The sequence below is a fragment of the Chelonoidis abingdonii genome, chromosome 11 (assembly GCF_003597395.2).
Source record: "Chelonoidis abingdonii isolate Lonesome George chromosome 11, CheloAbing_2.0, whole genome shotgun sequence".
Lineage (NCBI taxonomy): Eukaryota > Metazoa > Chordata > Testudines > Testudinidae > Chelonoidis > Chelonoidis abingdonii.
This window is the reverse complement of record NC_133779.1, coordinates 32,035,343-32,058,732: the sequence shown is the minus strand read 5'-3', so window position 1 is coordinate 32,058,732 and position 23,390 is coordinate 32,035,343. Positions and strand designations below refer to the sequence as shown.

The 23,390-nt window shown below is 44.1% G+C and overlaps 1 protein-coding gene across 1 annotated transcript in view; it reads left to right on the top strand.

Annotated features, from left to right (window-relative positions):
* REXO1 (RNA exonuclease 1 homolog) overlaps positions 1–23,390 on the top strand; it is a 71,255-nt gene that overhangs the window by 32,126 nt on the left and 15,739 nt on the right. Inside the window, exons 5-11 of the mRNA XM_032798979.2 lie at positions 4,214–4,377; positions 6,795–6,932; positions 8,236–8,359; positions 10,024–10,137; positions 11,774–11,911; positions 15,805–15,918; positions 17,915–17,988. Of these exons, the coding sequence (XP_032654870.1) occupies positions 4,214–4,377; positions 6,795–6,932; positions 8,236–8,359; positions 10,024–10,137; positions 11,774–11,911; positions 15,805–15,918; positions 17,915–17,988 (866 nt within the window). The remainder of the gene's footprint in view (positions 1–4,213; positions 4,378–6,794; positions 6,933–8,235; positions 8,360–10,023; positions 10,138–11,773; positions 11,912–15,804; positions 15,919–17,914; positions 17,989–23,390) is intronic.

Genomic DNA, 23,390 nt, shown 5'->3' with positions numbered 1-23,390 from the left:
TAGGCAACCTATGGCACGTGTGCCGAAAGCGGCACGCAAGCTGATTTTCAGGGGCACTCACACTGCCCGGGTCCTGGCTACCAGTCCGGGGGGCTCTGCATTTTAATTTAATTTTAAATGAAGCTTCCTAAACATTTAAAAAACCTTATTTACTTTACACACAACAATAGTTCAGTTATATATTATAGACTTCTAGAAGGAAACCTTCTAAAACCATTAAAATGTATTACTGGCACGTGAAACCTTAAATTAGAGTGAATAAATGAAGACTCGGCACACCGCTTCTGAAAGGTTGCTGACCCCTGATCTAACATACAGAGTTTGAATATCCTAAAAGCATGCTGGACTCATGCTAGGCTGGTTCAACAGAAGTTCAGATCTTCTAAAAATTGACAAAATTCTGAATACAGTTGGTCCTGTCTTCTGTGACTTTACTTCCTCAGTTTTTTCCATCATTTTAATTTAGCGACCAGTGGCACTATTGCCTTCATAATCATAGTTACGGGGTAGAAATCTGGATCTTCAGTTTTAAATGCTGGAAGAGAAGGAATGAACTTGCATTCCACTAGCCATGATTTAGCCACTTCTCCTGTTCAGGGGTTTAACCTATAACCTTTGTATTTGGGATCAGTAATATTGGCAAAATAATGAAAAGGTTCTGTAATTTCTCTGAATGGCTTTTTGATTTTATTTCTGTGTAGTTCCAATTTTTTTTATTTGTTCAAGCCAAATTTTCACTGAGGCTCTGACAGTGGTATCATCCGTCTGTGGTCTCCCAAGCCCCCCTGAAATATCTCCTTTTTAAAATGTAGTGCCTCCTGTTGAGTCCCTTGTCTGCATAAAACGTGTGTTATGCGTTGTTAAGTTTTCATGCTTGTTGGAAATGTTAACATACTAGTTCCAGTTGCATGCCAGTGTATAGAGTTCCACTAGTCAGGGCATCTGTCATTGTGACTCTTTCTAAAGCTAGTTAGCAAACCAAACTTCCAAACAATTCATAACTCCACCTACTACCTTCTCTTCAACATTCAGGGACCGTTGAATCCTCCCACTAGATACTCTTCTCTCTCCAGTCACGATGACTTTGTCCATTCCATGTTCACATAAATACTTCAGAATGGCGCAAGTTCAAAAAGTAGAAAAATCTGAGTTGACTTTTTTTCTGGATAAAAGTTTTCAGAGCACTCTAAGCATTACTTTCCCATTGTAAGACCCTCCTGGGTATTGTCAGTACTACAGATACCCTTAGCCCATGCTGACAGCAAAGAAGAACTGGAGATTATAATCTAGAATCCTCTATTTAGGATTTTTTGGATGAGAAAAGATGTTTTAAAAATTATTGGGCTGTTTCTTGGAAAAACAAACTCTGACATCTGTATTTCCTTCTGCCTGCAAAATCTACCCTGCCATGTGTGAAAAGAAAACCAGCCACTTCTCCATGTGTAGTATGAAAGCAACATCCTCAAACAGCATTTTAAAGGGGGAAAAATTGCCCCAATATATTAGTGGCAAGACACTCTTCTTGCAGATGTGTTTTAGAAAGGCTGTTTTTGGGGAAGAGGAACTACAAAACAATCTTCTTAGTCCACTAAGGATGTTAATAAACTTGGGGTTAAGAGGGATGTTGGTATATATATTTTTTTCAAGACTCAAATCATTACACAAGTGAGACATAATATGAAATATGCTCAGGTGAACATTGCCAGCTGTATTTAAGGGAATACGGAAGGTGGAATTCTGGCCCCACTGAAGTCAATGGGGGGTTTGCCCCATTGATTTCAGTGGGGGAAGGTATTTCACCGCCAGTGTGTTCACCCTATTGCTTTTCTGTTACCATAATAGTGACTCATTATGAAGTGGTTTCTGCTACCTAGCTTTCATGTTGCAGATGTCAGGATATTCTGTGTCCTTCCTCTCCTGCAATTGTGGCATCACTGAGATCTTTTTGTAATGGCTTTTCTGGTATCAGAGTGTCCATGGTAGTGACTGAGTCCTTAGCTTAGCCTCTCTGAGCCCTTCCCTCTTGCTGTATCACAGAAGGCATTATTTCAGGACGTGGACAGGTACTTCCAACAGCAACCAAGAACTGTTCCGGTTAGGTGATGAATGAGCCCCCCTGAGACTCTTCAGAACACCTTTCAATGCTGTTAGGGCTTATTCACTGGCTCTATGGATATGGGGAAAGCGGTGGATGTGATATATCTTGACTTTAGCAAAGCTTTTCATATGGTCTCCCACAGTATTCTTGCCAGCAAGTTAAAGTAGTATGAACTGGATGAATGGACTTTCCTGGGTGCTGGCTGGTGAGTCTTGCCCACATGCTCAGGGTTTAGCTGATCGCCATATTTGGGGTCGGGAAGGAATTTTCCTCCAGGGCGAATGGCAGGGGCCATGGAGGTTTTTCTTCCTTCCTCTGGCAGGCGTGGGGCAGGTCCATGTGCCTGGTGGATTCTCTGCAGCTTGAGTCTTCACACAAATTTTGAAGGGACTTCAATAATCAGTCATGTGTTAGGGTTGTTATAGAAGTGGATGGGTAGGGTCTGTGCCTGCTTTGGTGCGGATGGTCAGACTAGATGATCCATATTGGTCCCTTCTGACCTAATGAGTCTATAAGGTGGATAGAAAACTGCCCTAGATGTCAGGGCTAATGGGTAGTGATCACGGCTTGCAGTGTCTAGTTGGCAGCTGGTATCAAGCAGAGTGCCCCATGGGTCGAGATCCTGCGGGCCCGGTTGTTCAACATCTTTATTAAATGATCGATGAATGGGATTGAATTGTACCCTAGCAAGTCACAGATGACCTAAAGCTGGCGGGGAGAGGTAGATATGCTGGAGGTAGGGATAAAAGGGTTCCAGAGTAACCTAGACAACTTGGAGGATTGGGCCAAAAGAAATCTGAGGAGGTTCAACAAGGACAAGTGCCGAGTCCTGCACTTAGGAAGGAAGAATCCCATGCACCGCTACAGGCTGGGGACCGACTGGCTAAGCAGCAGTTTTGCAGAAAAGGACCTGGGGATTACAGTGGATGAGAAGCTGGATATGAGTCAGCAGTGTGTCCTTGTTGCCAAGAAGGCCAACGGCATATTGGACTGTATTAGTAGGAACATTGCCAGCAAATCGAGAGAAGTGATTATTCCCCTCGATTCAGCACTGGTGAGGCTTCACGGGGAGTATTGTGTCCAGTTTTGGTCCCCCCACAACAGAAAGGATGTTGTCAAATTGGAGAGAGTCCAGTGGAGGGCAATGAAAGTGATCAGGGGGCTGGAGCACGTGACTTATTAGGAGAAGCTGAGGGAACTGGGGTTATTTAGTCTGCAGAAGAGAAGAGTGAGAGGGGATTTGATAGCAGCCTTCAACTGCATGAAGGGGGGATCCAAAGAGAGTGGAGCTCAACTCTTTTCAGTGGTGGCAGATGACAGACGGAACAAAGAGCAATGGTCTCAAATTGCAGTGGGGGAGGTCTAGGTTGGATATTAGGAAACATTATTTCATTAGGAGGGTGGTGAAGCCCTGGAATGGGTTCCCTAGGGAGGTGGTGAAATCTCCATCTTTAGTGGTTGTTAAGGCCCGGCTTGACAAAGCCCTGGCTGAGATGATTTAGTTGGTGTTGGTCCTGCTTTGAGCAGGGGGTTGGACTAGATACCTCCTGAGGTCTCTTCCAACCCTAATCTTCTATGTTCTTATGCTGTTAGGGCTTATTCACTGGCTCTATGGATATGGGGAAAGCGGTGGATGTGATATGTCTTGGTTCTTCCTGTACCATTTGAGGACATCACATTCATGCATTCCTTATTTAATAAGTGACTATTTTATCACATCAGGTAGTGTGGAAGAGGAAAAACCCAAGAGCATTTACATGGATCACAATGAGTAGGAGTGTGACAGGATTTAACTTGTGCCAGTGCTCTTTGCACTGGAACCAAGATGTCTGTAATTCTGACACTAACTCCCAAGTCAAAGACTAACTGTGTAGCCCATTGCAGCAGAAACTTAAACTTCCACCGTCATCACTGCACGGGTTGGACACATCACCTAATTTGACAGACCCACTGAGTTCTTTCTGCATTGACATGGCAGATAAGCACAAGGAATGAAACTTGTGACCATTCCTGGATCCCAGCGTGCAGTGCAGTCTTTGAGCTCTGGGTGCTCAGTCTGACAAGTGAAAATGTGGATGGAATTTCTGTCTAAATCATATTTTCTCTACCTTGTAGTCACTGTGGGCATTAAGAAAACCATTCCAGTCAGCAGTGTTACAGCCCCCAATGGCTCTGAGGCACCTGCTCTTACGCTGAAGGCCCGTACGCTAACTGGCATGACGTCTAAGACCACTACTACTGCTTTACAGAAAAGAATAGCACACGCTCCCACTTTGCAGGTAAAACAAACTCTTGGCATATCAAACCCATCTCCGTAGTATGTTTTTTCCACTCATTCCACACTGGTTTGATTGCATGTAACAGTGTGCTGCTGCAGGCTCCGTGAGGAGCAGTGAGATTCAGCTGGCTGCTGCCATGTTCTAACTGAGTTTCCCCTCTTACTGTGTTTGCCCTACTCAGGATTACTTAACTGCAACATTTAGTGGGGCTGCAACGTATAAACATACAAGTACTTCAGCAAATGCTTCTTTCATCATTCGACTCAGAGTGACATTGAGGGCAGAAGTGGTTTCTGTCCTAAAGATAACCTTTTGAAAGCCACCTGGATGTATCTGCAACCGAATTCTAACGTTTAAATATACTGTAACCTTATACCAATCTCTCATCTTGTGCCTGTACCCTCTTGTACTGTCTGTGTAGATTTGTAGCTGTTCGGGGCATGAACCTTGTCATCCTGTGTGTTTGAAAAGTGCCACTTATGCTACAGCATTTTCATCTTGTTAGCTCACTTGAGTGAAGTCTACACAGAAAAGCTTTAGTGTTTTTTAGTTTTACCTAATGTGTGAATTTAAACTGGACTAGTTATACTGGTATAGCCCTCTTTGTGGACACTCTTATTCCAGGATAAGAGTGGCTTTTTTAAATTTAGCTCAGGCTGTGTCTACACTGCCACTTTCAGCGCTAACATTTTAGATGTTCAAGGGTGTGAAAAAACACCCCGCTGAGCAACAAAAGTTTTAGCATTGAAACACGCCAGTATAGACAGCGCTTTGTCGCCGGGAGCTGCTTGTTCAGGGTGGCTATTTTTTTATCGCCAGGAGAACTTTCCCCGGGCGATAAAGCATGACTAGACTGCCCATGTCACAGCGCTGTGTAAACATATCCTCAGACTCCTTCCCAAGTGACATCAACTAAATTGGAAAAAGGCACGTTGAATGAGTGTCCACACAGGAAGTTATACTGGTATAACTACATCTGTTGAAAGTTACACCTTAGGTTATGTTGGAAAAAGTTTCCTATGTAGATAAGACTGTCACTTAACTAGCAGTATGAGTGATTTTCAGTGGTGTTAAGTTAACGTCACTGAACAAACATGACTGACAGAAGCACCCTTTCTGCCTGTCAAGACAGGGTCAATGGCACTCCATAAAACAAACTTTCATCCTCATTGGAGCAATTGTTGCTGCAGGTCCTTTTTACTCCCCAGTCTCTTCTGGTGCACCTTGGTGTTAACTTGCAGCATGTGGGCTATTATGTTCCTGGGTTTATGTTGGGTGGCTTTGTGATGTGGGCATACAGTTTGTGGGAAGAGACGAAAAGCATATCACTTGTGATGTAAGCTGGCATTTAGAGTACATCTACACAGCAGTCATTAGGTGTGATTGCAGCACAGGTAGGCATACCCAAGCTAGCTTTGATCTAGCTGGCTTGACCAACAATAGCAGGGAAGCCATGGCAGCACAGACTAGCTGCTCGCAGGATCCTGGACAGGGTTGTACCTAGGCAGCTAGGCTGTGCCTCTGCTCATGCTGAATGGCTTCTCTGCTGTTGTTGTTCAAGATAACGAGCTCAAAACTGGCTTGAGTGTGTCTGCCTGTGCTTCAGTCACACCTCTGATTGCAGTGCAGACAGACCTTTTTAGGAAAACGGCAGTGGTTGTTTGTACCCTACTCAAATACAAAGAGTATTTTTAGTCAGTATTCCAAGACAAAAATCGTTAAGGGGGCGTAGAAAGTGCATATCAGTTACTTAAGAGTAAAAGTCCTTACAAGTGCTTTGTAGTTGGCACACACAAAAATGTACAAAGACAGGAAATTCAATGACATAATTAAACTTACAAGAACCCCAAATTGCAAGTATGGAAATTCAGTTAGGTTGCCAAACTATCTGAAATTAGCCCCTTAGCTTGTTGCCAGCCTCCCATTTTCCCTTCTTTGCAGGTGGAGTATCGGAAATGTGCACCACAGACCATTGGTTTTATGTTTGGTTTCATACAATCATGTCTCCGATATGAAGTGTGATGCTTTGTCACCACACTAACCTTGACTCTTTTAATGTAAGTGCTACTATTTTAATGGTCTGGGAAGCTTTTCTATGTAGACATACTAGCTTTGTGTCTAACGCCACTGAGGCTACTTGGATGCCTTGTGGAATCTTAAGGCCCGATTCCACATGGCTGTAACAAAACATCATAAAAATCTCAATACTTCTTTATAATAAAAGTACTGTGGGGGACCAGAGCAGTTGCAAGTGTTGTTTTTGCGACTGCAAATGACACACATTGTATTGGGGTTTGAGAAGGTTTTCAGAAAGGAAGTCACAGCACTATTAATAACACCTCGGAAACATGAGATACCCAAAGCAATTTGTTTCTCAAGCCCTGCCCAACCTTTTATTCCTTTCTTGTTCTCTTTAGAGCGCTAGTTTAAAGAGGCCCGTTATTCCCACTGAGTTTGGTGCCAAAGTCCCAACCAACATTCGCCAAAGGTACCTCAATCTCTTCATTGATGAGTGCCTGAAGTTCTGCTCTTCCTCACAGGAAGCGTTTGACAAGGTCTGTGTTGGCATTCCCTTTTAAGTATGAAGTTTGGAGTGGGGGATTTTCTTCTGTTTGTCATAATCATTTTGGGTTTTGTTTTCTAGCTGTGCTGCAGCCAGTGCTACTTATTCAGGAGTGAAGTAGGTTCAAAACGCATGCGATCCGTAGAAAAATGGCAAAGATTACAATTCCAGTGGAATTTCACCTCGCTCCCTGCTGGGAGATCCATGCATAGAATCATGGGGTTGGAAGGGACCTCAGGAGGTCATCTAGTCCAACCCCCTGCTCAAAGCAAGACCTGTCCCCGACACATCTTTACCCCAGTTCCCTAAATGGCCCCCTCAAGGGCTGAACTCACAACCTTGGGTTTAGCAGGCCAGTGCTCACCACTGAGCTATCCCTCCCCCTGTGCATGGTCCCAGGGAAATCTCTTCCAGGTTTCTGGCCGAGACTTTGAAACAACCAGAGTCAGACTCTGGAAAATCCTTCCCAGGTTTTATCCTGAACCTAGAGCATGCTGGTAAAGGCCTTTTGGAGATTGTCAGTCTGTACAGATATGCATATGGTGCAGACATGATCTGTAAAGATCATCATTCATATTACCTCACTATTGAATCTCGATGCCTTGATTTTAAGGAGCCTCACAGTGACCTGCTAACATATCATTAGCATTTCCTGAGGCAGAGTTGAGAAATCACGTGCTTTTACTTTGAGAATCCCTAACCACTGATGTCAGTTGGGTAAATTCAAAATAACATGCCCCACGTGTCTAGTGCAAAACCAACTCTGTGAGGATTTTTCTTGTGTTCCTATTGCCACCAGGGCGTGGTTCTGAGGGTGAATGGGTTCTTATCTGCCATTCTGGATAACCTCCCTTTTTGTCTGCTTCATACCTGTGTGCTTGCATGCTGCTGCAGGAGGACTAGTGAGTAAAAAACTAAGACAGCGTCTAGGTGGCGCTGTGAATCTAACTGTGAATGTCTAGAGTTCAAATGCATCCCCTCCATGACCTGCTGTTAACGCTGTTACCCCACAAGTAGGAGGACCCAAGACAGTTTCTGAACTAGTGTCTCTTGCCTTGTATCTTGGCACATTGCTTCTGAAACCATTTGTTGGTGCCAGTTGCATGGCCGCTGTCAGTAGACAGGATACTGGGCTAGATGAACCTTTGATCTGACCCAGTACGGCCATTCTTGTGTTCTTATAATCACTTTGCTATCACAAGAGAGTACTGTGTTCAAGAAGACTCACGCTCTCTCACACAACTAAAACTGAACACGCTAAAGGAGCAGGTGGTAACAGACTACGTTATTTGCAGGCTCTTTCAGAGGAGAAGGTGGCTTATGAACGCAGTACCAGCCGGAACATCTACCTGAATGTGGCAGTGAACACATTAAAGAAGCTAAGAAGTCTAGTGCCCAATTCCCCGCCTTGTGTAAACAGTACGTACTGCACTGTGGATTTTCAAATCCAAAACCATGATAGGATTAGAGCCAGCAGAGTGAAATACATTGAAAAGACAGAGCCATTTCTCAGATGCATTAGGCTTGAAAGGCAAGCAACTCGAGTTAGCTTTATAGCCTTGCAAGCTCTAATAGATCTCCTCAAGAGGAAAATCCTGCAATGCTTTGTTGGCTGTCTATACCTAAATGGAGATAGTGCCATGAGGATGGGTGGTTTTTTTTAGCACAAGTTCTTTAAAATGAAAAATCCTGCTAATGGAGTAACTTTCACATGGTGCCTTCAAAGTGAGACTCGTCCATCACCACAGAAATCTGTTACACGCATTAAGCTTCAAGAGAGAAAAGAAGAGGGTTAAGACATTTCATTATTGGCTCTCGAGAGGGTACATTAAACAATCAATTTGTGCTGTTCTTGTGAAAAAAATTTCTGATCTCAGCCCCCTCCCTTCACTCCCCCCCATTACTTTCACAGCCATTAGTCAGCTAGGCTGAACTTTGGGAGGCTCTCCTTTTGGAGAGCTGCCAGTTAATGATTAGTAAAAAGCACCTGTGAACCATTATCTAATGTGTTGCACATATTCCAAGCGATGATGTTCTTTTTTAAGAAGGGTGAAAGATTCAGGCCTTGTCTACACTACAGGGGAAATTCGATCTAAGCTACGCAATTTGAGCTACATGAATAGCGTAACTCCAACGTAGCTTAGATCTACTGACTGCGGGGTCCACACTATGTGATGTTGACGGGAGAGACTCCCCCTACTCTTCTCGATCCAGTGGAGTACAGGAGTCGACGGGACAGCGATCTGTTGTTTATTTAGCGGGTCTTCACTAGACCTGCTAAATTGACTGCCAGTCCATCAATCACTGCTCGTGGATCCCCTGGTAAGTGTAGACAAGCCCTCAGTGTGGAAGTCTGGTCAGCAGGGACTTGGTTGTGGAGCGGCCTTGGCCCTCTTGGTGGGCCATGGCGATGCCGTTTGTCAGTAAAGGAGGTGGCGGGTGTCTTTGGCAGATATGCTGCAGAGATGAATTCTTCCTCTCCTCGCTGCTCGGGAGTTTTTCCAGGAAACAACCTCACTTTCCTAGCTACACAGCCGCTGTAGTGCATTCTCTTCTCTGCATTGCCCACTTTCACTCACGGCATGTTTCTACCAAAAGGGAGTGCTGTGCAGCAGAAGAGGTCATGGTTCCCATGGCTGAAATAAAGTCTGCAGCATGGTTGCAATGTCCGTTGTATGCGAACAAGATTGTGCTATCCTATCGCACAGGATTGTGTGGTACAGAGCAGCGAGCATGCGGCTACCGGGAGTATACTGTAGAATTGTACAGCTATCCTGGCTGCCTCTGGGAAAACCACAGTAGGCTGACAGTGTAGGCAGCAGTTTTCCTGTGACAGATAGGAGTATTCCAATGAACAGGCCAGCCCTGAGAGCATCCACAAATTCCAGCACCTGAAGTAGAGAGAAATTCCAAGAGAGCAAACCCAACCATCCTTTCTCCAGCTACCCAACCTGTCTGTACCCAAGCTTCCCTCTGTGTGTCGTGCCCCAACCCCCAGAATAAAGACTCTGCTGTCAAAAGCTGGCAGCTGCGGATTTGATCCTTTATTGTTCCTGTTTCTCTTCTCTTCTCTCTCACGGCAGAGACCAGTAACAGGAAGGTGGTGTCCCACGAAGCTATGCTAGGAGGGAAACTTGCTGCTAAGACAAGCTTTACGCTAAACCAGTCAGGGAATTTGCGAGCGGAGGACTTGACAGGTAAGTCCCTTTTTCTCTAGTTCCATATCTTGCAAGTCAGCGGTGAGAATATAACATAGCTGGAATAGGAGAGGGTGGCATCTTGCTGATCCATGAAGCAACTTGACTTCATCGTCAGGTCAAAGCTTTGCACGTTATCACTTACCGAATGGTGCAAAACCTATGCTGGGTGCTGAAGTCCATATAAGAGCTGCAGGCTTGTTCACTCCAGTGGCATCCACCCCCAGCCCTTGAGGAAAAAGGAGTCCACCTCTGGCTGATGTGCACTCTAGCTGCCCTCCCTCTTCTGGGCTGTACTTTTGAGGTGAGTTCATTAATCCTGCCCATGTGGTTTTGATGTAACATCAACAGGTGGTCAGAAAACTTGTTTGATGTGTTTGGATTTTCAGATGCCTTTTGGATGCTCCATATCATTGACTTGCCATTTCCAGCACTGGGGATTGCTTGTGCCTTCTTGCCCCAGAAGGTGTGCTGTGCATGTGATTATTTTGAGTCCATCACCGTAAGGGGAGATTGTCTGTATTCAGTGTTAATATGTCTCCATATGTTCTGTAGGGGCTCTTTTTCAAATGGTTTACCAACATTGTACTAAAACGCCCAATTGTATGCAAAGGATTGTGCCACTGGCATTATCATTGTTGAGTCGAATCGGTTGTGCACATCTCAGTTGCCAAGAGATGTGCAGTAGACAGGCTGTTGGGGAGATCAGAGAAGAGCCACAAAAACTACTAAGGGGTTGAAGGGATTGACATATGAGGAAAGTTTAAATGGATCTGTGTAGCTCAGGTAAGCAACAGAGCGTCGTCTTTGCCAAGAAGGCTAATGGCATATTGGGCTGCATTAGTAGGAGCATTCCCAGCAGATCAAAGGAAGTGATTATTCTCCTCTATTTGGCACTGGTGAGGCCACATCTGGAGTATTGTGTCCTGTTTTGGGCCCCCCACTACAGAAAGGATGTGGACAAATTGGAGACAGTCCAGTGGAGGGCAACAAAAATGATCAGGGGTTTGGGACACATGACTTACAAGGAGAGGTTGAGAGAACTAGTATTTGAAGGGTGTAAACACAAAGCATAGAGGGGAGTTACTGAGTGTGGTACAAGGAGTTATAACTAGGCATAATAAAATGAAATTAACAAAAAGAAAACCTAGGCTGAATATATGGAAAAAAACTCCTGAGAGCAAGATCTTAAATGGCTGTGGGTAGCCTCCCAAGGGATATGGTGGAAGGCATGTTGCTTGACACACTTAACCATATAACGGTGAAAACATTTTAAAGATTGAAATAATGTATCAAGCTCCCAAGTCTACAATCTAGCCACTGAGACGTTCTGAAGTCGAACCCTTTTTGGAATGCCTCAACAGTTCCAGGCCAAAATTTTTAGACATAGGTGCCTAAAATTAGTTGCTGAAGAACTATACAAATCAGGTCATATATGTACGTGCCCAGTGTTGCCTTGTAGTCTATTTCCCTGGACTTAGAATTGTTTAAATGCTGAATAGAAGATGTAGAAGCAAGTCTGAGAAAATGGGACTCTCTATGTGAGATGTGATGAGTAGCACGGCTGCTGCATAGAAAATGATTGGTACTCCTGCTGCTTCAGTGTTGCGACATCAGCATTTCCTTTGGTACCTAGGAGCTGCTTTGTACAGAAGACTGAAGGAGTATCTCCTGACAGAAGAGCAGTTGAAGGAAAATGGTTACCCAATGCCACATCCAGAGAAAGCCGGCCGTGCTGTCGTTTTCACTGTGGAAGAGAAGAAAACAACTGACTGTAAGCTCCACTGGCTATCGTGGTCAGCAAGATTTCTTAGCCAAAGTACAGCCTGTACGCCCCAGGCCGCCTGCAGCCACCTCAAAGGTGCAGCCCGAGGACACTGCAGATCCCAGCATGTGGTCATTCACTTTCATCAGGATAGAACTTCATATGTTGGGACCAGTGTCTCTGCAGGCTGCCTCTTCATACTGAAGATGAGGGTGGCTGCAAATGACTCCCTATCTTTCTGGTGAACCAGAGGTTCCTAAGGCTTTATGTCCTTGAGAGCTATTTTCACTACAGGGTATATGCCCTTTGACCTCACCACAGCCTCATATGCCTTGTATGGTGATTCTAGCTGCTGTCAGAGGCAAGAATCTTTTGGTATCCCTTCCTAGGCCCGTTGACTCTCACGTCCTCAGAGGAGATGACCAGGATTGCAGTCACTTGTTCTCCACTGCATTGTGGAGCACTACTGGGTTATAAATCTAAAAAATTTTTTTAAATTCTTCGCTCCTCAGGGGTTAGCATATGTAGATGTCTGATTTGATATCCAGCTTTGGCTGGTGTTTTGTCAATCCTGAGGGCACAAAAGGTTCTGTGTTTTGGGGAACAAGTATCTAGATCTCAGCATTAGGGTGGAGCACGTTTTAACTGAGTTCCCACTTGGCCTTTCTCTCGTCCCATAGGTCCCCTGAGCTACCTGTCTGCTTCACACTCCAGAAATAGTGAGCATCTCTGGTTGGAATTCAAAATATCCCAGAGCTTGCAGGCCTTCCCTGAGGAAGGCAAATGACAAAATTGTTTCACAAAGAGCCTTTTATGGAGCTGCCTAAGGGGTTTCCATGCGGGCATTGAAAACTTAAGTTCATGTCCAAGGGAACTGAGGGAGACATAGGCTACGTCTAGACTACGCGCCGTATTGGCGCGTTAAAATCGATTGCTCGGGGATCGATATATCGCGTCTAATCTAGACGGGATATATCGATCCCTGAGCACGCTTATATCGATTCCGGAACTCTGCCAACCCCAGCGGAGTTCCGGAATCGACATGGCGAGCCGCGGACATCGATCCCGCGCGGTGAGGACGGGTGAGTAAATCGATTTTAGATATTCGACTTCAGCTACGTTATTCATGTAGCTAAAATTGCATATCTAAAATCGATTTTACCCCGTAGTGTAGACCAGCCCCTACTCTGGGGCTCAAACAACTGTAGCTCCCATGAACTGCTATAGTGGTTTAGTAAACTGTAGGAGGTGCCTGAATGGGTCCCCAATAACACTACAGCATGATTTAGAATAGTGCAGTTTTCAATTCTGACACTTGGGTGCCACTACATATAATTTTAAGGGCCCTTTAATAAGCAGTGGATCTGATTTTCTGAAAAATGGTGTTCACTGGGGGGACTTAAACTTCTTCTTTTTAAACTACGAGGAGACTAGAGTCCAATAGATTGAATAAAATGTTAGGCCAAAGTGCAAAGTATAAATGCATTATCAGAATGTATAAGAGCAAAAAAGGAACTTGAGGTGTCTTGTTCAGTGGAGTCAGTCGTTTGGTTATGGAGGGATAACTGGCTAAAGTGTGTTAGGTGTTCATCCATTTAACACCTTGCATCCACTTATGTACTGTGAGTACTGTTGCATCCTGCATTGAAGTTCGTTGGCTTTAATGCTGTCAGGTACTGTATTTGTTAAATGCTTTATCTTCTGAGCTGACCAATCACCTACCCTCATGTAGCCCAGAGTTCGTAGTACATAGTGTGTGTGTGTGCAGTTTCTTGTAGGTGTATTGGGAGCTTTGGTTTTGATGCTGTCAGTAACTTAAGCCATTGGAAACATACATCATTATGTTATTACAACCTATTGAGTGAAAATATAAAGTAGATAAGTAGGACACACAGGCTGTACAGACCTGTTAGCTAAAATGATATTGTGCTTTTGGGAAAATTGTTCAGACTAGAATGCAAGGAATTATTGTATTGAGGTTAGAGGTCCTGCTATCAACTTTTTGGCTTTGGAATCTCCCTTGTAGTCTTCTAATAGTGGACAATGCAGAAAGCACAACAGAAAATCACCCAGTACTCTGGTTTTGGGCATTCTTCCTTTCAGGTGATGCACAAAACTGATTTTTTTAAATCCCTTGTGGTCATTAACGATCTTATGGTACATTTTTGGAAAGAGCAGGGGTAATATTCCAGGGATTTGGGCCAAGTTCTAAATGGTGAAATTAACGTTGTGCTTATCCTATATACCCTGTGAAGTTCTATTCTGGTGTTAGTTTGTGGTGTGCTGTTAGTGTCATGTTTCACCCCAGAGGGAGCTGCATTTCCCTTTGCCAGCAAAAGTGTTACAGCATTTTTAGTGAGAAATGCAACAGTTAAGACTATGTTGAAGTTTCCATTCTAAACCTTTTCTCTCTTCCATCCCCTTTTTAGTTGTTTTTAACTTTTTCAAGTTCCTCTTGAGCTGAAACTTACCATATTTAGCCTCAGCCCAAAATTAATTTTTTTTATGTTTGACTCCCTTTGGATTGATGAGACCAGGGTGGGAGAAATACTCATTTTTCCCTGTATATTCTAATTGGAGACTGTGTGCTTTCAAATACACCTCTACCCTGATATAACACAAATTCAGTTATAATGCAGCAAAGCAGCGCTCCAGGGGGGCAGGGCTGTGCACTCTGGTGGATCAAAGCAAGTTCAATATAACGCGGTTTCACCTATAACATGGTAAGATTTTTTTAGCTCTCAAGGACAGCATTATATCAAGGTAGAGGTGTACCTGTTACTTAGAAGATTCAAACAAGGCTTGTTTTAAAGTTTGCTATAAGGGAAGAATGCAAGCTGAGTTTGAGGAGAATTGGTTCAATATTTATAAAGTTTTAGGAACTTCAGAATCATGATGTTCACATGTTCTCTTACTGCCTTTCTCCATCTCTGTGCTATGCAGGTTCTAAAGTGTTTGGCACGTGCTTTGGTTTTGAGTACTCATACATACTTATGAACGCAGGCCATGGTACTAAAGTGACATTTTTCATGTTTACATTTTTTCTTTTTTGTGAAATCAGGGAAAGTAAATGCAAAATCTAAACATTAATGCAGAGTTAAGGTTGAGAATTCCAGCAGGCAAGATTCAGGAAAATCGGTTAACATTTCAACTGCAAAGTTGGCTTAGCCATGGTGTGTGTGTGTATGTATGTGTATATCTATATCTAGATATAGATATATATAAAATAGTATTTTCTAACCCTGTATTTCCGTGGTTGTATAGCTATCTCAAAATACACAGGCTGTGTGTGTACTAGGCCAGAACCGAGAGTTCAAAGCAATTAACAAACATTAAGCCTCATTAACATCTCTAAGTTGATATATAAGTGGCACTATACCCATTTTATAAATGGGCAAACTGAGCTCTAGAGACTGAGGGTATGGCTACACTTGCAGCCATACAGTGCTGCCACAGGATCTCTCCCACGGCAGCGCTTTGACATGCGATGTGGTCGCGGCGCCAGCGCTGGGAGAGAGCTCTCCCAGTGCTGCAGGTACTCCACCTCCCCATGGGGATTAGCTTACAGCGCTGGCAGCGTGTTTACACTGGCACTTTGTAGCGCTGTAACTTGCTGCGTTCATGGGTGTGTTTTTTCACACCCCTGAGCAAAAAAGTTGCAGCGCTGTAAAGCGCCAGTGTAGCCAAGGCCTGAATTTCACAAGGTCACCTCCTGAGTCTTTGATGGGGCATATGAATTCTGGCATCCTTATTCCCAGTCTTCCCTGTTCTAAACACTAGACAAAGCTGTCTCCTGTTTCTTTTTGATACTGGAAATAGGAACAAGTTTAACTTACTGATTTCCCTGTTTAAACTGGCTGAAATGTAGACTTTCCAGTGAGCTAACTCCCCTTGTTTTAAAGCTTCATGCAGGGTTTGCTGCCGCTGTGGTACTGAATACATGGTCTCAGCATCTGGAAACTGCATTCGCAAAGAGGAATGTCTCCATCACTGGGGAAGGCTACGCAAGCAGCGAGGTAAGGGCTCTGATGAAGGTATCAGCAAAACATTAGCTGCACTTTGCCATTTAACATCCGACCTATTATTAAACTTGACTCACTACAAAAGCCAATTTGGTTTTGTGCTTTGTCATTTTTTTTGTTTTGTTTTCTGTGGGTTTCACCAAAGTTGTGCATTGTAGCTGCAAATTGTCAGTATGTAATTTTGCCACTTGGAGACGGAACACATTACAAAAGAGTGGACTTGGCAAAACACCATGGTAGCAGGTGGTGGTATGATCCATGAAATGTAACATTGCAGCTGTAGCAAAGATTTAATTTAAAGAAATACTTCTTCCGCTCTACTCAGCACTGATAGAGCCTCACCTGGAGTACTGGGTCCAGTTCTGGGCACCACACTTTGGCAAAGATGTGGATAAATTGGAGAAAGTCCAGAGGAGAGCAAGAACAGTGATTAAAGGTCTAGAAATCATGATCTACAAGGAAAGATTATAAAAAATGGGTTTGTGGGGGGACTTGATGAGTCTTCATGTATGTAAAAGGTTGTTATAAAGATGAAGGTGATAAATTGTTTTCCTTCGCTGCCGCCACTGGGCTTAAATTGCAGCAAGGGAGATTTAGGTAAAACATTAGGAAAAGCTTCCTAACTGTCAGGGTAATTAAACACCAGAACAAATTTCCACAAACTCCCTAGGTATCCTTGGAGGGTTTTAAGAACCAGTTAGACAAGCACTTGTTCGGAATGGTGTAGATAATACTTAGTCCTGCCTCAGTGCAGGACTAGATGACCTATTGAGGTCCTTACAAAATCATAGAAATGTAGAATTGGAATTACCCTATGGCAATTCTCTCCCCTCCCCCACCTCCCTAGGTCTTATGTCTTCCTTTAGTAAACCCATTGTCCTTTTAGGATAATGCCTTGTGGGCTTTCAAAATAGGGTCAGGCCAACTCTAAAAACAACTTTAATCTGTTTGGAGTTAGTGCAAAGGCATGCACTGTGCTGGTGGGGGCACAGCTGACTTGCTTTGTCAACAAGCTGATCATTACTGTGCGTGGGATTCTGCCTTTAAGCTAATTTCCTTTCTAGAAGGCAGGTGGGGGGCAGTGTGTAGCAGAAGGATGCACTAGCCAGGTCTACAGATAGTTATATCTCTATAATGAGTAACTGTTGGAAGGAGAACCGATGGGTGAAAACAGGATCTGTTAAGAAATAATGCTGATTCCTGACAGATTAATTGTATCCACTCAACCAGTCTTACTGTTATTACAGTAGCTTCCTGAGGCCTCAGTCGGGCTCCTTGTTTATGAGGCGCTATGTGAACAGTACAGAGTAATGGTCACTGCCCCAAAGAGCACAGTGTTTTCAATCGAATTCTTTCCCAGAGAGAGGCCTTTCTAATTTAAATCTTTGCTGTAGCTTTCAAAATATCCCTTTGCACACAGAGCGTTCGTCATCCATGCCTCTGTTTCGCAAGCCTGTTTGCTAAACAGATCCACAACAAAGCTCCAAAGCATACCTGGTGCTCTCGCACCCTGCTGCCGAACTTGGTTCAGGCTGGCTGGGAGGGGAACACTTGAACCCTCTAGGTTTGAGGACTTTACTCCTCAATCTTTTCCTTTAACTGCTCTAGAAATTTTAGCAAGTGATCCTGAAAGTGTTGGGTCATGTCTACTCAGCAGCTGGGAGGCCTAATGCCCAGCTCAGGTTGACATGCACACTTTAGTTCGGCTCCAGCTAGTGCCTAAAAATAGCAGCATGGTCACAGCAGCATCTCAAGATAGACAGCCAAGCACGTGACCAGAGTCATGTGGGATTGTACTCTGGTGGCTACCTTGAACTGCCGCGTACCACTGTGGCCACACCTTTCTTTTTAGGCACTAGCTCGAGCAGATCTAGCATGTCTGCCTCCCCAAATCGGGAGTTATGCCTCCTGCTGCTGTGTAGATGTACCCTTTAGCTAACAAGGTTCCTTGCTATCTCCGATGTCTGACTCTTGTCTCTTGCTGTTTCAGTGCCGGGGGGCTGGGAAACACACTACAGCTGCTGTTCAGGAGCTGTGGGTTCACCAGGATGCCAGGTGGCCAAAGTAAGTTGTGCTTTTATTCCCTCTCCATGACCCTGATCATCTATCGCTTACTTTCTCGTGTGCGCTTTCAAAAGACTCAGTGCTTTCTTTGGGAAAAGCGATTATATATTCAACATACTCAGTTATTAAAAGGTTGGAAATGTTCTTTAAAAAAATCATGTGGCGAGAGAGAGGTTTCTGCCTGGAATTTGACTGACTGATTCTAGGCAAACCATCATGCATGACACCCTCAAGGAATTAAGATCTGGTCTGCTTTTAGGGTGTGTTAGAGCTAGAGTAAAAGGGAGTCCGAGAAGGTTGGTGTACTCGAGCTACAAGTACAATCACTGCTATTCCTGATGCTTGGAAACAGCTACGTGGCACAAAGCAGTCTGGACAGAACTAGTGTCTGTCTCACACAGATTTTCCCTTGGCCTTCCCTTCCTCACATGCCTATAAAAGCCACTCTTGGTTTGGGGAGGTGGGGGGAGTATGGGGTTTTCTTCCCTCTGCAGGGCACTTTCATTACCCTGGCTTGTTCTGTCCTCCTCCATATCAGTGCTCAACGCTTTCCTTCCCTCCCTGCCCCACCCCCAGGAAAGTCCCTTTGGAACCCATAAATGCTACTCAAATCTTGGAAGCACAGCAGCTGAAAGTGGTTCTAGCACCTGAAATCCAAGTGGGTAAGAAACCAGCTCAGGAATTGAGCTCTGGTCTCTTGCTCCAGGGAGCAGAATGTTGCTCCCGAATGCTTAGTTGGTAAAAGGTGCCTCTCTTTCCATGTGCCACTTGTAAGTGGAATCCTAGCCCTGGCACAGGACCAGTCTGGGAATGAATGACTGTCTAAAGCGAGCACGCCGGTCCCGTCAGCTCCTGCCGTTGGGTCTGCTGAGCTGCTTCTCAATCATTTGCTTCACTGGCTTCTCTGTACTTCCTTGTTGCTAGATATTTTGTTTCCAGACAAAGAAACACTGTCTAGAACCAAGCAAGAGGGAACACAGAAGGAGCTTATCGAGTTTTATTGGGCCCCAAATTTAATCAACTTCAAAGTGTCTGATGTGCTCCATGTCTTTAAAAATCTGTAGCAATAGAGCTCATTTTTCCCGCCCTGATTTTGAGGCCTTGGCTGGCCCAACAGCAATGATGAAGTAATGACTGGAGAGGTCTGTACATCCTGTTAACGTGACTCTAGCGCTTGCCATATTTGATGCCAGGAAGTACGAGGGCAGCTGTAAAACTCAAGGTTTTGCAAAATAGAAAAAGCTTCAGGGGTGTGTATTGTACAGAATTATCCTGCCCTGGCCCTCAGGGCAGAGACTGGATTTACTGGGCTTTTGCTCTAATTTATTATTACTCACATAGTAGAAAAGAGACAATGTTTTTTAATCATCATTTATATCTGACAGTGTTCTAAGGAAAAATGCAGTGGGAAAATGTCATAGAATCATAGAATATCAGGGTGGAAGTGACCTCAGGAGGTCATCTAGTCCGACCCCCTGCTCAAATCCGAATCCGCAACTAAATTATCCAGCTGAGCCAGAAGACCTTGACAAGAAGTTATAGAAACATGACTTCTGTGAAGGCTTCTGTACTGCTGTTTGAGGCTATTTTAAGCCATAAAAATTCACAGCCTTTCAAGAAATATTCAGTCTCCCTAGTAGCCTCTTATTCCCATGAAGCCTGCTGCAGGGCTCTCTGGGGTTGAGGCACCCTCCTGCAACTGCCATCTCCTGGTTGCTATTGCTACACAACAATCATCTCTTTTCTGTTTTCTAATCAAAGTGGGTGAGTTTTCACAGCATCTCTTGACGGCAGAGCCAATATCAGTGATCCCCCAGCTGGTGTGTGATGAGGGAAAGTAGAATGGGCGTGTTTGGCAGGAGAGGGAAGAGAGCTGTTCTCAGCAGCTCTGAAGGCAGGCATTGTAAACAACAAGTAGTTGTAGCCAAGGCCCTGTGAATGGGATATTTGGCTGTTCTTCGCCCTGGTGACATTTCTACATATTTTCCTGCCAAACATACTTGAGATGCACAGACCATGAGCTGCATTGCAGTAAGCAAATCTAACAGCAGATGGCAGGCTATAGCTGCACAGACGACTTTAGCTTTCCTATAAATGTGCATCTGGAACTGCTGTACTTCACAGTAGCTGTTGAGGGCTGGTTCTCCTCACCATCTAAACACCTGGAAGTAAGAGAGCATGCGGCAGTAAACCCCATGTGACACAGTCAGACAGCCATTAGCTATCAGTGGTCTCAGCATATGTGCTAGGTTATTTTACTGACCCCAGTCATACTGCAGCCCTAGTTGAGGGAGAAAAAACCCACTTGATACCCAATGACCAGTCTTTGTAAGTATCTGCATCCTCCCATTTCTTAGCAAAAGAAATCTGATATGTGTGCACAGATGCAGTGCTGGCAGGTCTGACCATTGATTGCATGGAAATGGTTGACCTATTGTACACAGGAACAGTGTTGGCTTTGAAGAAACAGATACTGAGGAGAAATTTTGGTAACGCGAGGCTGCTGTACAGTCACTGATGCACAGCATAGTTCATTCCCATTCATGCGGTTTCCTGCACTGTGGGCATGTCTGATTTGCAGTAATCACTTGTTTTTGCAAACATGCAACTTTCTCTGCCTTTATTGGGTACCTTTTAAACATCTGCTTTGATTAACCTACTGCCTTTGGATCTCTTCATCTGTGCAGCCACCTTGACTTCTAACTCTCCATACCCAGTCACCAAACCTAGTGCCAAATGTAATTTATTTCCTTATGGGACAAGGAGGAGCCGGAAACAAGTGAGGTGTGTTGGTGTATGGAGGAGATGAGGTATTGAGGCAGCCGTGTTGGTTGTGGGCATGTAGCTGGAGAGTTGAGGGTGGTAGCCAGGCAGAGCCTAGTAAATTACAGAAGCCAACCGAGAATGGGAAGAACATAGATGAGACTTTCTGGGACACAATAGAACAGTCCCACCTCTGGTCTGACAGCCTCTGTGCTGTTGAAGAGGATGAAAGGGAAGGAGACCATCCAACTGGAACAGAGGAAAACGATCCCATAATTGGGATCATCCTTCCAGATGATGTCATGGTATCCTCTCGCACTCTGGGGTAGGGAGCTCCAGTTATTAGGACGAGACAGGTAATAGTTATGGGGGGATTTGATCATTAGAAACATAAATAGCTGGGTTTGCGATGACCAGGAGAACCTCCTGGTGACTTGCCTGCCTGGTGCAAAAGTTGCGGATCTCTCAAGACATCTAGATAGACTTTATGTGCAGTGCTTGGGAGGGGCCGGCGGTCGTGGTACTTGTATGTACCAATGACATAGGGAAGGATAGGAAAGAGGTTCTGGAGGCCAAGTTTAGGCTGCTACATAAGAGATTGAAGTCTAGGACCTCCATGGTAGCATTTTCTGAAATGCTTCCAGTTCCACGTGCAGGGTCACTTAGACAGGCAGAACTGCAGTGTCTCAATGCGTGGATGAGACAATGGTGTAGGGAGGAGGGGTTTAGATTTATTAGGAACTGGGGAAACTGTTGGGAAAGGGAGAGTCTATGCAGGAAGGATGGGCTCCACCTGAACCAGATTGCTGGCACTTAAAATTAAAAAGGTCGTAGAGCAGCTTTTAAGCTAAGGGCTAGGGGAAAGCCGGCAGGAGGAGTGCACAGTTCGGACAGAGACATCCTTTAGGGAAGGATATATTAATGGAGATTCTCTATGTCCTAGTAAGGAGGAGAGGATGGAAAATGATAAAATATGGGTAGGATCTGATGAGAAACAGTCAAATAAAAAAGAGGCCCATTCAGTTACATCATGTAATGGCTGGCAGTTAAAAAGTGACAAGTTTTTAAAGTGCTTATATACAAATGCTAGAAGTCTAGATAATATAGGTGAACTAGAGTGCCTCGTATTAAATGAGGATATTGATATAACAGGCATCACAGCAACTTGGTGGAACGAGGATAATCAATGGGACATAGTAATACCAGGGTACTAAATATATCAGAAGAACAGAACAGGTCATGCTGGTGAGGGAGTGGCAATATATGTGAAAGAAAGCATAGAATCAAATGAAGTAAAAATCTTAAGTGAAGCAAACTGTACCATAGAATCCCTATGGATAGTAATGCCGTGCTCTAATAAGAAGAATATAGCAGTAGGGATATATTAGCGACCACCTGACCAGGATGGTGATAGTGACTGTGAAATGCTCAGGGAGATTATAGAGGCTATAAAAATAGAAACTCCCCATGTTGACTAGGTACATGTCACCTCAGGATAGGTTGCAGAGAGTTTCTTGACACCTTAAATGGCTGGTCTCGGAGCAGCTAGTTCTGGAACCCACAAGAGGAGAGGCAATTCTTGATTTAGTCCTAAATACAGCACAGGATCTGGTCCAAGGAGTGAATATAGCTGGACGACTTGGTAATAGTGAACATAATATAATTAAACTTAGCATCTCTGTGGTGGGGAAAACTCCACAGCAGCCCAACACTGTAGCATTTAATTTCAGGAAGGGGGACTACACAAAAATGAGGAAGTTAGTTAAACAGACATTAAAAGGTGCAGCGCCAAAAGTGAAATCTCTGCAAGCTGCGTGGAAACTTTTTAAAGACAGCATAATAGCGGTTCAACTTAAATGTATACCCCAAATTAAAAAAAACACAGACAACCAAAGAAGTGCGACCCTGGCTAAACAGCAAAGTAAAAGAAACAATGAGAGACAGAAAGGCCTCCTTTAAAAAGTGGAAGTTAAATCATAGCTAGGCAAATAGAAAGGAGCATAAACTCTGGCAAATGAAGTGTAAAAATATATTTAGGAAGGCCAAAAAAGAATTTGAAGAATAGCCAAAGACTCAAAAAGTAATAGCCAACATTTTTGTAAGTACATCAGAAGCAGGAAGCTGCTAACCAACCAGTGGGGCCACTGGATGATCGAGATGCTAAAGGAGCATTCAGGGACGATAAGGCCATTGCAGAGAAGTTAAATGAATTCTTTGCATCGATTTTCATGCCTGAGGATGTGAGGGAGATTCCCAAACCTGGACCATTCTTTTTAGGTGACCAGTTAGAGGAACTGTCACAGACTGAGGTCATTAGAGGTGGTTTTGGAACAAACTGATAAACTAAACAGTAATAAGTCACCAGGACCAGATGGTTTTTACCCAAGAGTTCTGAAGGAACTCAGATGTGAAATTGCAGAACTAACAACTGTAGTTTGTAACCTATCATTTAAATCAGCTTCTGTTCCAAATGACTGGAGGATACCTAATGTGACGCCAATTTTTAAAAAGGGCTCCAGAGGTGATTTTGGTGATTACAGGTTGGTAAGTCTGAATTCCGTACCGAGCAAACTGATTGAAACTATAGTAATGAACAAAATTGTCAGACACATAGATGAACATAACTTGTTGGGGAAGAG